The 16,943-nt window shown below is 38.0% G+C and overlaps 1 protein-coding gene across 9 annotated transcripts in view; it reads right to left on the reverse strand.

The window, feature by feature from the left end:
• The window catches only part of AGBL3 (AGBL carboxypeptidase 3), a 57,932-nt gene that overhangs the window by 14,007 nt on the left and 26,982 nt on the right, over positions 1 to 16,943 (reverse strand). For 5 of the 9 annotated variants that reach the window (XM_082693263.1, XM_082693266.1, XM_082693264.1 and 2 more), the window contains exons 12-15: positions 15,846 to 15,912; positions 10,486 to 10,572; positions 7,399 to 7,456; positions 5,374 to 5,445 (exon numbers count right to left, since the gene is read on the reverse strand). In XM_082693263.1, the coding sequence (XP_082549389.1) occupies positions 5,374 to 5,445; positions 7,399 to 7,456; positions 10,486 to 10,572; positions 15,846 to 15,912 (284 nt within the window). Of the gene's footprint in view, positions 1 to 1,054; positions 2,277 to 5,373; positions 5,446 to 7,398; positions 7,457 to 10,485; positions 10,573 to 15,842; positions 15,913 to 16,943 lie in introns of those variants that run through there. The other 4 variants (XR_014301254.1, XR_014301255.1, XM_082693267.1 and 1 more) reach the window with 3 other exon arrangements.

The raw sequence follows: 16,943 nt of genomic DNA on the forward strand, positions 1-16,943 counted from the left end.
TAAGTGGGGTGGTTCAAGTCCCCTACTATTATTATATTACTATTGATTACTTCATGTTTGTTACTAGCTGCTTTATGTATCTGTTGTGTGTATAAATATTTATAAATGTTATAACTTCTTGTTGGATGTTTCCTTGATGATTATGTAATGTACTTCTTTGTCTCTTGTTTTGAAGTGTATTTTGTTTGTTTCACTCTGAAGTATATTTTTTCTGATGTAACTATTGCTACCTCAGCTTTCTTTTCACTTCCATTTGCATGGTAAATATTTTTCCATTCCTTCACTTTCAATGTGCATGTATGTTTAGGTCTAAACAAATCTCTTGTAGGCAGCATATAGATGGGTCTTGCTTTTTATTCATTCTGTCACCCTATGTCTTTTGATTGGCACATATAGTCCATTTACATTCAAAGTGACTATGATAGGTATGTACTTATTGCCATTTTGTTACTTGTTTTTTGGTCGATTTTGTAGTTCTCCATTCCTTTCTTCTTTTGCTCTCTTCTCACATGATTTGCTGGCTTTCTTTAGTGATACCTGGATTCCTTTCTCTTTATTTTTTGTGTATCACTGATTTTTGACTTGTGGTTACTGTCAGTTTTCTATATAACATCTTAGATATATGGCAGTCTATATTAAATTGATAGTTGCTTAATTTTGAACTCATTCTTTACTCTTTCCATTCCAGGTATATGGTGTCATGTTTTACATTCTTTCATTTAGTGAAATCCTTGACTGATTTTTTATAGATATAATTTTATTGCTGTTGTGCTTCCTACTTTCTTACTCCTGCGTATGGTCTTTCCTTTCCCTCATAGACTCCCCTCTAGCATTTCTTGTAAGGCTGGCTTTGGGATCATGTATTCCTTTAGCTTTTATTTGGGAAACTCTTTATCTCTTCTTTTATTGTGAATGATGGCCTTGTTGGGTAGACTATTATTGGCTGCTAGAGTATTATTTTGTCCTCTTAGCACTTTGGCCTGCAAAGTTTCTGCTGAAAAATCAGCTAGTAGCCTTCTGGGGTTTCCTTTGTATGTAATTATTTTTTTCTCTTGCTACTTTTAAAATTCTCTTGTTGTCCCAACTTTTTCCTATTTTATTACTATGTCTCTTGGTGTGGAGCTCCTTGGGTTGATTTTGTTGGGGTCTTTCTGAGCCTGCTGGACCTGGATTTTTGTTTTCTTTCTCAGATTTGGGAAGTTTTCAGATATTTCTTCAAATATATTTTCTGCTCCCATTTCTCACTCTTCTCCTTATGGATTCCTAGAATGCAAATATTATTAGACCTGATGGCGTCACTGAGTTCTCTTAGTCTGATTTCAATTTTTATTATGTTTTTCTCTCATTGAGCTTGATTGCTTTCCATTACTGTTCTCCAGGATGCTGATCCATTCTTCTGTCTCATCTAGTCTACTGTTTTTTCCAACTGACATATTTTTAATTTCAGTTATTGAGTTCTTCATCTCTGACTGGCTTTCTATCTATTTGTTTAGGGTATCACTGGGGTCCTCCACTCTTTTCACAAGTCCAGTGAGTATCTTTGTGACCATTACTTTAAATTTTCTATCAAGCGTTTATTCATCTCCATTTTGTTTAGTTCTCTTGCTGTGATTCTGTCCTTTTCTTTCATTTGGAACATAATTCTCAGTGTCTGTTTCTAGGTGTTAGGAAAGTCAGCTATATCTCCTGTTTTCCAAAGTAGTGGCCTGTGAAGAAGAGGTTTTGTGGTACCCTATAATGCAATGTCCCCTGCTCACCAGAACCTGGTGCTTAAAGGGCATCTCATCTTTTGTATTTTGTGCACCTTACTATTATGGTTGAGTCACTTTGGCCTCCAGTCCAGTCATCAGCATTGGCTCTCTTTGCCTAATGTGGGTAGCATTTTGATCATGTGTTGTCAGTGTGCTAATCAAGGACTGCTTTGGGCTTCAGTTGGAGTCAAACTAAGCATTTGCCAGAGATACTGTAGCACCAACCTGCTGGGCACTTTCCCTGTGTTGTCTGAGAAGCTTTGGTTGGTGGGTGTGACCTGCTGTCAGACTACATGTCTGCCCCAGCCTACTGCGAGGGCTGCAGGTGGACTGGTGTGTGTGGGAGTCACTTTGGAATGGTGCTGGTCTCTCATAGCTGCATGCACCCTTCCAGGCCTGTGGAACTGCCTTAAGTGGGTTCCTGCCAGTGGTATATTGGAGGGGCAGTTCACGTGGAGTTAGGAGGTTTGTGCAGGTCTGCTGGGGGAGACAACGTGGAGCTGAGGACTGCTTGGAGGGGTGCGTCTGAAAGAGAATGTGGGGGTGGGGCACACTGTTAGCAAGTTAGGTCACGAGTGTTGGCACTGTATGGTGTCCCACAGGTGTCCATGTATCTAGGCTGGTGGGTGGGGTAGGGAAATGGCACCTGCTAGTTCTTTTATTTCTGGAGAAGTCTCCCAAAGATCCCTGCCCCTCTAGAACACACTCTGAGATGAGTAAACAAATCTCCCTCCTATATATCCCATGTGTTTTTCAAACTGCTGTGTTCATGCTGTATCTCAGTGGGGCTGTGTGTTGTGCTATTTCTTTAAGGGGCGGGGGGATGAAGTTTCCTGTTGCCGTCCTGGCTCTCCCAAGAGTTGAGCCCACTGATTTTTAAATTTCCAGGTATTAAGCTCCTCCGATTCTAAGAACTCTCAAAATTATGCCCCTCTTGTGTTCTTGCAGGTTCTCCAGGCCTGGGGTTCTTGCTGTGCGGGTCTGGTACTCTTCCCTTTCCATCTTTGTGGCATTCCTCCCTGTAGCTAATAGTCCCATCAGTCCATTTAGCTCCCGGCCTCATCTCTGCCCTTCCTACCCTCCTCTTGTGGGGCAGAACAAGGATGTGTCCTCTTCTCTACACTTAGCTATCATGAGTCTGTTCTGCAGTCTTTGGGTCACTTTCTGGGTTATTTTACCTAGCTCTGTCTTTGGGATGAGGTGGTCATAGGATCCTCGTACTCCACCATCTTCCCTGGAAGTCTACATTGTTTAATTTTCTCATATGTTAAGTCAGTCTCACATTTCTGAGGTAAATTCTGTTTGGTCATTGTGTATAATCCTTTTTTTTTTTTTTTTTTAAGATTTTACTTATTTATTTGACAGAGAGAAATCGCAAGTAGTCGGAGAGGCAGGCAGAGAGAGGGAGGGAAGCAGGCTCCCTGCTGAGCAGAGAGCCCGATGCGGGACTCGATCCCAGGACCCTGAGATCATGACCTAGGCTGAAGGCAGAGGCTTAACCCACTGAGCCACCCAGGTGTCCCTTGTCCTAATTCTTAATAGATTCATATCTTGGCAAAAAAAAATATATATATATATTCATTTGGACCCTGGAATTCTAACAGTTGTCTTTCTTGAGATAATTTCTCTGGTACTCCCCTCTCCCCAAACAACTCCTATATAATCCCATAACACAGCACGTAGCATTGATCACATTATATTTCTTTTGCCTCTTGTCACTCTCCTTACTGAGAACAGACTGTATTTCTACTTTATCCTAGTATCTGGCACAATACTTGACAGTATAACACGAGACTTCTGGGAAGCAGATGACCATCAGATTTTTAAAAGAACATGAAGAAACATGACAAGGAGATTACATAACAAGGACTGATAAGAGAGTGGCTGAGACACAGAAGAACAGTGTCAGGAAGGTTAAAATACTGAGTTAAGACATGAATAGATATTGACAAGGTGTAAATTTTACTTATATATCAAAGAATGTTTAAATCTGTTCTGCTGGGATTATTTTAACAATCATCATCCTGATGGATGACAAAGCAGAATCCCTCAGCTAAGTTGCTTCTATCTTTCTATCAAATAGAGTTTTATTCTCTCTAGAAAGGGGAGAATAAATATTGGTAAGATATGACAGAAGTCAAAAGGCTCTGAGTGAGTTATTTCTAGTCCCAGACATATTATATCTCAAATAAGGAAAGAATTCACATATAAGATCACAAAACCACAGACCCCCGCCCCCCCAATTTTTTTTTTTAAGAATTCAAGGAAGTCACTCTCTGCTCTCTGCTAAATGCCCAACTTTGTCATTTAAGACTGCATCATAATTTAAGGATCAATTCTCTCAAGAAAACATTCCCCAAGATTTCCAGGCTGGATTTGATCCAGTTTTCTGAACAAGCAGAGCCGTTTGTGTACATCAGTATCACTCAATCTTTCTAACTCTTCTTAAAATGAACTCTATATGAGCCTTACTAGAATTTGATACCTTACTAAAATTTAATATGTTTCAGGCAGAGAAGACAACAGGAGAAAAAGCACAGTGGTAAGATGGATCTATTCTGAGGCTACAAGAAGATCATCTTTGCTGAGGTCTAAAAGTGAAAGGCCGAGGATGGCAAGAGGTAGAACTGGAGAGGTAGTCAGGAGCCAAGTCACTGGAAGTCTAGTACGTCATGTTATAGAACTTGGTGTCTATGCTGTAGCAAGTGGTTGTCAGAAAATCTTTTTCTTTTGAACAGAACAGTATCGAAAGAAAGCTATGCAGGATGAAGAAGGGTTTGAGGGGCTAGGTCCTAACCGTCTGGCCTTTTACCAGCTCTCAAGATAGCTCCTAAAGTGGCAAGTCACTAAGTATGGCCTGCAAATTGCCAACATCAGAATTATCAAGTATCTGGGGCGCCTGGGTGGCTCAGTGAGCTAGGCCGCTGCCTTCGGCTCGGGTCATGATCTCAGGGTCCTGGGATCGAGTCCCATGTCGGGCTCTCTGCTCAGCAGGGAGCCTGCTTCCCTCTCTCTCTGCCTGCCTCTCTGCCTACTTGTGATTTCTCTCTGTCAAATAAATAAATAAAATCTTAAAAAAAAAAAAAAAAAAGAATTATCAAGTATCTTATAAAAACGTGATTCAGGGGCTAACAACAAAGACCAGCTCAGACTCAGAAGCTGGGGTTTCCATAAACTTCCCAGGTAACTCTTGAGTGCATTAAAACTTTAAAACCAAACATTGTATAAGACAACAGGCCCTTGACCTTCAAAAATGCCAGGGCTGTGCATGACAAAGAAAGGCTAAGTGGCTATTCCATATTGAAAGAGAATAAAGGGATGTGGCATTTAAATGTGATTTTGGGGGTACTAATGGAAGTCCTGGGACTGTGGGGTGCCTGGGTGGCTCAGTCATTAAACATCTGGCTTCTGCTCAGGTCAAGCCCCGCATTGGGCTCCCTGCTCAATGGGGAGCCTGCTTCTCCCTCTCCCTCTGCCCTTGCTTGTGTTCTCTGTCTGTCTCCCTGTATCTCTGTCAAATAAATAAATAAAATCTTGGGGAAAAAAAAAAAAAAAGAACTCTGCCAACTTCAACCACGGCTAGGAAACTAGGAGTTACTGCCTATATTCCCAGTTTACTCACCCAAACCTTGATTAGGAAATGATCTTCTGAAATAATCAAATATACAATCATCTGATACATTTGCCTTTATATCTAGAAAAGATGACAAAAGATCATTAGTAGCATGAAAATCATTTGAATCTTTTACACTTCATATTTTTTCTTTTTTTAAACAAAAAGGCTAGAACAGGTAAATAGTTTAGCTATTTATAGTTTTTCTATAAATAATAAACTAATGCAAACGGTTCTCCCATATGAATTTTTGTTGCATTTTTGCTCTTTATTGTTAAAGTCTAAAAAATGTTCATACCCTTTGGGTCAGCAATTCCTTTCTAGGAGTCTATCATAAATAAGAATGTACACAAGTAGAGTTATAAGGTCTTCATTATCATAACAGAAAAGAAGCAAAAGAAAAGTTTAACAAGGGAGGTAGGTAAATTTAAGGTTCACTAATACAATGGAATACTTTGCCGCCATTTAATAGCATAGAAGTTTATAATATACTGTAATTTTAAATGAAAATGTAGGTTGCAAAACAACATGAACATTCTGTAGTTAATTAACGTGGAGTATATGTGCTCAGACATAGAAAAAGGTTAAAATGCGCTTTTCAGTTCTAATTTTTGATACTAAATTTTCAAAAGAAGACTATATATTTTTTCCATATTTTTTTTATAAACATATATTTTTATCCCCAGGGGTACAGGTCTGTGAATCACCAGGTTTACACACTTCACAGCACTCACCATAGCACATACCCTCCCCAATGTCCATAACCCTACCTCCCTTCTTCCAACCCCCCTCCCCCCAGCAGCCCTCAGTTTGTTTTGTGAGATTAAGAGTCACTTATGGTTTGTCTCCCTCCCAATTCCATCTTGTTTCATTTAATCTTCTCCTACCCCCTTAACCCCCCATGTTGCATCTCCATTTCCTATATCAGGGAGATCATATGATAGTTTCTTTCTCCGATTGACTTATTTCACTAAGCATGATAGTTCCATCCATGTCGTTGCAAATGGCAAGATTTCATTTCTTTTGATGGCTGCATAGCATTCCATTGTGTATATATACCACATCTTCTTTATCCATTCATCTGTTGATAGACATCTAGGTTCTTTCCATAGTTTGGCTACTGTAGACATTGCTGCTATAAACATTCGGGTGCACGTGCCCCTTCGGATCACTACGTTTGTATCTTTAGGGTAAATACCCAGTAGTGCAATTGCTGAGTCATAGGGTAGTTCTATTTTCAACATTTTGAGGAACCTCTATGCTGTTTTCCAGAGTGGTTGCACCAGCTTGCATTCCCACCAAGAGTGTAGGAGGGTTCCCCTTTCAACAGAAGACTATATTAAAGTTATATATTACAAGTGATTTTCTTGTATGATCACTATGAGAAAGAGTAGTTAAATTTCAAGTCAATAAGCCATATTAGTTATAATAGAATTTCCCCCTTTCCTTGGTGTGGTTATTATTCCCATTTCTATTTCTAGTTAGTCTGCCAGATCGTAAACTAAATGGATATATATATGTACATATATTTTTAATTAGGTTCTCTCAAATCCTTTTTTGGAAATAAGTGTGGTATAAATGAATAGTAATGCAGATAGAGTCAAATTCATATCCAACTTAGCAGATTCCAGTAGAAGTAAATGAATAGTCCATAATTTTCTCTCCTGAGCTCATCCCCTATTAAGTTAAGAAATGAGGATTTTTTTAAAACCTAAAATTCCTATATTCTGAAAAACCTCTCAAATCAGAGACATCCGTCAAGTTCATGGCCACTCACTCCAACCCTCTGGTGTAGTTGACCACTCCTTTCTCTGTGCTCTCCAGGAGCCCAGTGTGGAATACTGGCATTGTACCTGTAACACTGCAGTCCATTTGTTTACTTGTTTTTCTCCCCCTTTTAAAAATGAGCTGCTGAGAGTAAGAAATGGTGTAGCTTACTTCATATCCCTAACACCAAGCACAATGACAACCTCAAAGAGGTGGCACAAAAAAGTGTTCGTTGAATGAATGAATTGTTTAGAAGCAAAACAGTACCTTTCACTTCAGAATCTGATTTTCTGTGTCTTTGCACTAAATGTCCTTTATCACACGCCTAATGGAACACAGCACCAAAAGGAAAACAATATTATGTTATAAATATGAAGATGCAGTATATTTCCTGTATCATCCTTGGTATAACAGTTTTCAACATTTCTCATTTTATCATAGGTTTAGAGTAGACAAAAATGCCTCTTAAATCAGAACCTCTTAATACCTTTCATAACACCACTTTTCTCCTACAGCAATGAGAAGAAAATACTGATATTTTGGCACTACTAAAGGGAGTTAAAAATCTTTTTTACTTCATATAGAATTTATTTACAATGAGAAAGACACAAAAAAATGTATGATTATAATCTCATTGAAATGAGAATAAATATGTAGGTAAGAATATGAAATGAGTAAAAATATATAAAATTGTGTGAAAGTGTATAATTGATTACAAAACTATCCTTGTTTAAAAAAGATAAAAAATACTTTTTCATAGCTTGTCAAAGTCCAGAGTAGTAAGAGCATACACATGACATTGTTTTCTACCTTGAAAAGGTTGTAATGACCCAGCTAGACTAAATGAGACATAAAACACTGTAGAATTATGACAACAAATCCTGAATAGTCTATAAATCATGTGACCAAACTTTGTTCAAAAAATTTTTTTAAACTTTTGTTTCTGCATCTATGCTATGTGGATATTATGAAACATTTTCCAAAAGGGCAACGGAAAGGAAAAAAATATTGAAAACATCAACATTTTTTTGCCAACACGCTATGCATATCAACTCATGTTGAAAAGTGGACTATGAAAGAGAGTTAAAAACTAAACTTCCCTTCTTTGTAGATAAAATTGGCAGCAAAAGATTTGACATGATCGTTATGAAAATGAAAGTATAGAAATCAAAACTTGATTATTAAAGGCACAGAGAAAGGAAATATTCTAGAAAAAAATACAAAGTTAAAAACAGCAATATTATATAATCACAAGAATTTGGAGAGATAAGAGGTAAAATTAGGCTGGAAAAATTCACTTGTGATAAGACTTGATTTGATGAACTCTGTCATTTTTAGCCCCCTTTCCTTGATTGAAATGGTGATGTAAGCAATAAACTACCACATTCATTTTACAGAAAATCACCAGGCCAGTGTCCTTATGACCATGATCTCCTAATTCTAACCATGATAATCCATAATTGTTTTGCAGAAAGTCTTCCAAATCAATTATTGAGAATGGCCTGGTAGGAAATAGAGTTAACTAGGATACTTTAAAATAACTTAAAAATAGGGGCTCCTGGGTGGCCATTTGTTAAGTTTCTGCCTTTGGCTGAGGTCATGATCCCAGGGTCATGGGATTGAGTCCCACATTGTGCTCCACATTGAGCCCCATAGAGAAGTAAATATATATGCGTCTCACAAAATCTACATAGAAAACAATAAGAAACAATCCCACAAACAAAATCTAACTTTGGTTATTGAGTTCTGCAAATGAGTTAACACACTGATATTGATTAGAGAGTTTGTTTACTGAAATTTTTTTTATAATCTTGGCCCTCTCCCAAGCATACTCATGTTGCTTAGACTGCAAAATTTACAAACAAAAATAAGGTATCCTGGTAAAAATATGCACTATTACTCTTAACAGTGTGTGAGACTAGAATTAAGAATTTATGAGGACTACTGCACGCAAACACGTGCGTGCACACTGTGGAGTGCTTCAGCGTCAGGCTCACGGCATCGATATGGTATGTCTGCAGGATGTTAACACTAGAGAAGTAAAGGCTGCAGCAGAGCTCCTGTACATACATTTCTTTGCAACTTCCTGTGACTATGTAATTCTTTCAAAATAAAAAGTTCTTAAAAAACACTATTTGTGGGGCACCTGGGTGGCTTAGTGGGTTAAAGCCTCTGCCTTTGGCTCAGGTCATGATCCCAGGATCCTGGGATCAAGCCCCACATTGGGCTCTTTGCTCTGCGGGGAGCCTGTTTCCTCCTCCTCTCTCTCTCTCTCTGCCTACTTGTGATCTCTGTCAAATAAATAAAATCTTTAAAAAAAAAAAAAAAGGCTATGTGTTTTTGTCTGGTTCTCCCCAAAGGCAAAATTTCTGACCTGAGTGTGTCTGGAGCTGGGGGTGGGGACAATGGCACTCTTCTCTCAGTGACACCCACTTTAGTTGCTGAGCTGCAGGTAGAAAGAGGGCAGTAGTCTCAGTTCTTCTGTATTGGCCTCTTCTGGGGTGGAATCACCATTTTATAAGCCAAGGCAAGGGCAGTTGGGGCCAAAATATGTAATGTGGCACTCCCAGCAGAATCTCTGTTTCATGAATGGGGCCTGGGTAGAAGGGAGCCCCCCCCCCCCCGCCCTGTTGGCTGCACGCACCTGGAACTTCACCTCAACAACAGGGAGCTGGAGGCAGGATATGAAATACTGATGCCCTGCCCTCCTTGGGAAGATAGCCCTCGGACTGGCATCTGTGGAGAGAGGGGCCCTGTGTTCTTGGCTGCACTGGCGGGTAGGGAAGATCTTGATTCAAATACCACAGGCTCTTGATGTTTTCTTTTTATCAAGTTTTAGTAGATTTTCACAAATAGGTGTTTTTTCATTTGCTGTTTGCCTTAGGGCACCTTCCAGAAACTTTAAATGGTTGTGTGTGTGTGTGTGTGTGTGTGTGTGTGTGAGTATCACCAATTTTTGCTGGATGAATGGGTCTGCAGAGCTCCTTATGCTGTCATGAAGGAAATCGATATTGCAACATCATTTATTCCTACACCTTTGTACTGCCATTTAATTTTTCTTCATTTCAATTAGCTTTCTTAGTTTTAATTTCTATCCTAGATGTATCTTTCTAAGATGCCTCAAATACTTCTCAGAGTAAACTAAGTGATTTAAATATAGTACCTTAATAAAACCCACCTCTTATCAAAATTCTTTTGTGTTTTTATAAAGAGCAAATAATATGAGCGAAGTTTTAATCACTGACTTTTCCTGTGGAGGGGAGAATTAGGGTACAGGAAGTATAACAAGAAATGACTTGCCGTTCTCCTGCAACCATTTTTTCAAAAACTGTTAATAACCAGATTGGTGCGTACCTCTTGCTCTTCTCTGGTGTTCTGATGACTTGCTATGGAAGAATTTCTTTCCTTCTTTGTTTTCAGGTGTTTTTTCTTGTTTTTTATCTAAAAAAAAGAGTCATATTTAAAATTAATATTTAACACATCAAAGACCATATATATGCAAATATAAAACTATCTTGAGACTTCCAGTTCTATTCCTCTAAGTACAGCTAAAAACCCTGGGTATTATAGAAAAACTAAACATAAGAGGCTCTAAAAAGTGGAACGAAGGCGGCAGACTGGTTAGGGACCTCAGGAGCAGAGGAGTAGCAGGATGGTGAGTAGATCCTCTGTTTTGTTTTTGCTTCAGACATCCCAGCTTTAGAGCTGGAGAAACCAGCAACCCAGAAATGCCACTAGTGAAGAAATAATGTCTGAAAATTTCCTAAATTTGATGAAAGACATGAATGTAAATATCCAAGCTCAATGAACTCCAAGATGAACTCAGAAACCTATGAGGAGATACATTATAATCAAACTTTCAAAGATAAAGAGAATCTTGAAAGTAGCAAGGGACAAGCAAATTATTACATACAAGAATCCGCAAAAAGATTATTAGATTTCTCAGGGCACCAGGGTGGCTCAGTTGGTTAGGCCTCAGACACTTGGTTTCAGCTCAAGTCATGATCTTAGGGTGATGAGATTGAGCTCTGTGTCAGGCTCCGTGCTCAGCACAGAGTCTGCTTGAAGATTCTTTCCCTCTGCCCCTTCTCTTGCATGCTCTGTCTTTCTAAGATAAGTCTTTTTTAAAAAAAAGTTTATTAGATTTCTCATCAGAAACTTTGGAGGCCAAAAGATAGTGTACCAACATATTCAAAATGCTTAAAAAATGGCATAATTGTCCTTCAAAAGCTAGGAAAAAATTAAGATATTCCCAGATGAACTCTCTCAGCTTTTCTTTGTGACCACTAGACACATCCTGCAAGAAAAGTTCAAGGGCATCCTGCAAGGTGAAATGAAAACACACTGGATCTCAAGGTAACAACATGAGGAATTATAAAAGCTAGTTCATTTTTGTAACAATGGTTTTAAAGAGCACTTTTCCCCCATGTAATTTAAGAGATTAATACATTTAAAGAAAAAAGTTATTAATGCAGTTTCATCCTGTTGTGATCAGAGAAGATGCACTATAAGACAGCTATCTTTTAAAATCTATTAAGACTTCTTAAGTTATATACCAACAAATTAGATAACCTAGATGAAAGAACAAATTCCTAGAAACACAAAACCTAGCAAGACTATATTACAAAGAGATAGAAAATATGAACAGATGAATAACTATAAGGAGATTGCATCAGTAATCAAAAATCCCCCAGCAAGAACAAACCCTAGACCTGATGCCTTCATGGGAGGATTCTAGCAAACATTTAAAGAGGAACTAGTACCAGTCCTCCTCAAACTTTTCTAAGAAACTGAAGAGGAGGGAACTCTACTAATTCAGACTATGAGGCCAGTATTATTCTACTACTAAAGCCAGACAGTCACTTCAAGAAAAATCAAAGACCAGCATCTCATGAAAATTAATACAAAAAATCCTCAACAAAAGACTAGCAAATTAAATTCAGCAGCATATTAGGATTGTACACAGTGACCAAATAGGAATTATTCCTGAATGTAAGGATGGCTCAACATACCAAGTCGATCAAAGTTAACCACCACATGATTATCTCAATTGATGCAGAAAAGGCAATTGACAAAATTCAACACCCTTTCATCATTACAAAAAAAAATCCCAATAAACAAGGCATCCTAGGAAGCTACCTCAACACAATAAAAGCCATGTACGAAAAACCTACAGCTAACATTGTGTTCAATGGTGAAGACTTAAAGAATTTCCTAAAAGGATGTTTGTTTTTATCACTTCTATTCAGCACAATACTGGAAGTTCTAGCCAGAGCAATTAAGCATGAAAACTGAAGAAAAGGCACTGCAATGGGAAAATAAGAAAATGATCTCTGTAGATGACATGATCTTATATTTTAAAAACCCTAAAGAATCCATAAAAAACCTGTTTGAACTAATAAATCAGCAATGGAGGAGAATACAAAGTCAACACAGAAAAATCAATTGCATTTTTATACACAAAGAATAATTTGAAAAGAAAATTACAAAAAATTCCATGTACAATAATAGCATCAAAAAGAATAAAATACTTAGGATTTAATCAAGGAGGTGAAAGAACTATATAATGAAAATTAAAATACACTGCTGAAAGAAATTAAAGAAGATAAAATTGATTAAATTGTATCTCTTGTTCATGAAGCAGAAGCCTTAATATTATTAAAATATCAGTACTACCCAAAGCAGGCTACGGATTTAATCCAATCCTTAACAAAATCCCAATGACTTTTTTTTTTTTTTTTTTGCAGAAATAGAAAAATCCATCCTAATATTCATATGGATCCTCAAGGGACTCCAAATAGGAACAAAACTGGAAGGCTTGTACTCTCTGATTTTAAAATTTACCACAATCCTACAGTAATCAAAACTGTGTGGTATTGGCATAAAGACAGACATATAGATCAGAGAGAAAGAATAAAGAGTCCATAAATAAATCATTGCAGAAATGATCAGATGGTTTTTGAGAAGGGCTCCAGGACCACTCAATGGGGGGAAAGACAGTCTTTTCAACAGATGGTGCTCAGAAAACTGGATATCCACTTGCAAAAGAATGAAATTGGACCCTTAACCAAATACCAAATAAAAAATTAACTCAAAATAGATTAAGAGCATAAATGTAAGACCTAAAAGGATAAAAGTCTTAGAAAAAAAAAAAAAAAGGACGAAACTTAACAACACTGAATTTGGCCATGATTTATTGGACGTGACACTGAAGGTCAACAGCCAATAAGGGACTGAGGTCGTTAGCCCAACAGCCTCCGAAGAACTGAATTTTGTCAACAATTATGTAAGTGTTGATTAAAAGTGTATCCTTCCTCAGTCAGGCCTTCATATGAGACCATAGCTTGAAATACAACAACACCTTCACTACCCTCTTTTAAGAGACCTTAGACAGAAGCATCCAGCGAAGCCACTCCCGAAGCCCTGCCTCACAGAAACTGTGATGAGAAGTGTCTGCAAAGTTTTAAGCTGCTGCTTGCAGTAATTTGTTACTCAGGAATAGAGAACTAATACATGTGTCTTATTCCATTCAGCTGCTATAACAAAATACCACAGAGTGGTTGGCTTCAAATAAAGGAAATTTATTTCTCATAGTTCTCCAGGGGAAAGGTTGAGACCATTGTGGCAATATGGTCAGGTGAGTGCATTCTTTTGGGCCACAGACCTCCTATTGTATCCTTACGTGGTAGAAGGGGTTAGGGATCTCTCTGGAGCCTCTTTCATGAGGCACTAAATCACCCAGAGAGCTCTGCCCTCATGGCCTAATCACCTCCCAAAAGGCCCACCTTCTAGCAGCATCATCCTGGGCATTATAATTTCAACATATGAATAGAAATATTCAGGTATAGCATTCTGTCCCTGGGCTCACCAAATTCAAGTCCTTCTCTCCTGAAAAATACATTCATTCCATCCTATCCCATTCCACTCCAAGTTATGGGCTTCCAAACTACAGCAGAGGGATAGCACAGGACAGACATTCCCAAAGGGGGAGTCAGAAAAGAGAGAGCGCGATGGATCCCAAATAAACTCAAAATCTGGCAAGGCAAACTCAACAAGATCTTAGGGCTCAACACTCATCCTCTCTGGCTCAATGCTCTGTCATCTGGACCCACTGGGATGGTGACATCGTCCTGCAGCTCGGCAGGGCGCTGCTCTGGGCGGCTCTCTGCCAGGGCACTGCCCATGATGCGGCCCGTGGCTCCAGGCAGCCTGCCTCCATGGCCTCTATTAAAGGCCATTCATCCTCTAGCTTGTTGAAATCTAGGTGGTGGTGGCCTGAATGATCTCTTAGTTACCTTTGAGGCCTTTTTTTCCCTCTTGTCTTGCAGAACATTGCGCTTTTGCAAATAGACCTATGGTACCGTATTGTAAACCCTGCCTTCATTCTGTCCTCTCTCTCACTGCTTTAGTTCAAACTGGCAGTTTTCCTGATGGGGTGGCTGATTAGTTTAGTTCTGTGGTTCACACACTCACACTAACCTGCTTAACAATTATTTGATCTTCACACCCTCACTCTTCTCTTCTGAACACACGTTCCTATTTTTTGAAATATTGCAGGCTGAGAACTTCTTAAATCTTCACTCTCTGGTTCCTCTTGGCTTAACAATTCCTTCTTATCTCTCCTTGTATTTCATTATAAGCAGTCAGAAGGAATCAAGCTGCTCTTCAACACTTTACAAAGAAATCTTTTCAGCTAAATATCCAATTTTATCACTCACAAGTTCTATCTTCCAAACAATAGAACACAAACACAATTCAGCCAGATTTTTTACCATTTTATAGTCTGGATTAAAATTTTCTCCATCAGGCAATAACATGTTTGTTTCTGAGACTTCATGAAAATTACCTTTAATAATCACATTTTTACCAAGGTTCTGTACATGATCATTTGTGTATTCTTTAAGAAGACGGAAACTTGTTCTCCTTCTTTCCTTCCTGAGCCCTTACCAGAGTCACCTTTGGAAGTTCTTTCACGGCAATATCAGCATTTTGTAACATGCACTTCAAAACTCTACCAGCCTCTACCCATTATCCAGTTCCAAAGCCAGCACCACATTTTTAGATATTTGTTAGAGCAGCATCCCACACTCGGTCCTAAGAGAGTAGTGTCTTAGTTTGTCTTAGTCACCTCCTAATACCATCACACTGAGGGTCAGGGTTTCAACCTGTGTATGTGGCGGGGGCATAAACATTCAGTATGTGCCACCCCTTGAACTCCCTCCTCCTTCTCTTCTAATTTCCTTCTTAGGCACTTACCATGACCTGATACAGCAAATATTTTACTTATTTATCATCATTTATTTCCACCAACTAGAATAAAAGCAATGAAAGAAGATTTTTGTCTCATTTTTTTTCCCACTGCTCTATGCCCAACACACAGCTGAAGCTCAATATATAGTTGTTAAATAAAAGAATAAATGGACACTGAATTTGTAGTCAGGTGATGTATGTTATGTTATGCTACTTATGTTAACTCTCATTTACAGGTGATGTGGCTTTTGAGAAGGTCCTTCTCTGGATCTTTAGAGTAAGGGTTTACAAATCCTAAGGATAGAAAATTCTATGATTTAGAGATAATGTCATCTAATCAGGAAGTAACAGTTACTGCTATACAATAATTATGCAACTGCAAGCGTATTTTTGTCTGATTGTTACTCACAATAAGAGTACCTATTCAATATATCCATACCACAGGCAGAGATTCTTAATCATACCTGAGAAGTCAACTTGAGAAGATAAGTCTGAGACTCATTGGATTCTGAACTGTCAGAGCCTCGGCTACTGCAAAAAAGAATAATAACTTTGATATAATAATTATTATGTTATTTTCATTATTATTCATATTTATTCAAATTTACAATGACCAATTTATTAATTTGATCTATATTATGAGTATTAAAAAATAATAAACAATATTTTGGTGGCATTTTAAAATTTTAGCTGTTGTTTTTACAATATTATTGGAATGGTAGAAATGTTCTAATTTTAAGAAGAATGTTTACAAAGGTAAACATTACAAATAAATTTGTAAATATTACAAAGTGTAGATGTCATAGTTCTAGGCATCTCAGAGTATTAGAAGAAAAACGACTGAAATTGGAATACATCAAATAGAAACAAAACCATGAGTTCAAAATGATACTTTCCTGCCACAAACAAACTTATTAGTCACCTCTGGAGGTGCAGGGGCACTAATCAAAGCCTGAAAATTTATAAATAAAGGAAAGGAATCAAACATTTGTTCTGTTTTTCCTATAGGAAACTATACAAAATTAGCACCTTCATTCTTCCAACATTTCCTTTGCATTAAATTTTGCATTTATTATTTGCTGATTTAGAGTATGTATGTGACATCTCTATAAATGCGTCAATTCTCTGTGGGTAATGTCAGCATTAAAAACAATTTGAGGGGCACCTGGGTGGCTCAGTGGGTTAAGCCGCTGCCTTTGGCTCAGGTCATGATCTCAGGGTCCTGGGATCGAGTCCCACATCGGGCTCTCTGCTCAGCAGGGGGCCTGCTTCCCTTCCTCTCTCTCTGTGATCTCTTCCCTTCCTCTCTCCTACTGTGATCTCTCTCTGTCAAATAAATAAATAAAATCTTTAAAAAAAAAATTTGAGTATGTCTTTCATGTACAGGACATAATAGGTTGCTCAATTAATATTATTCAAGTCAATAACTGAAGTCTTAATGAAGTTGGAGCAAAGTAAAATGTGTGGAAAAAATTTCCCTCCACTTATAGTTGGGATTTTCAGTTGAGACTGAGAATTTTATATCCTCCTGTTACTATAAAGAGCACAGAAACACAGCACAA

Source organism: Mustela nivalis, assembly GCF_964662115.1.
Source record: "Mustela nivalis genome assembly, chromosome: 12".
In the NCBI taxonomy this organism is placed as follows: Eukaryota; Metazoa; Chordata; class Mammalia; order Carnivora; family Mustelidae; genus Mustela; species Mustela nivalis.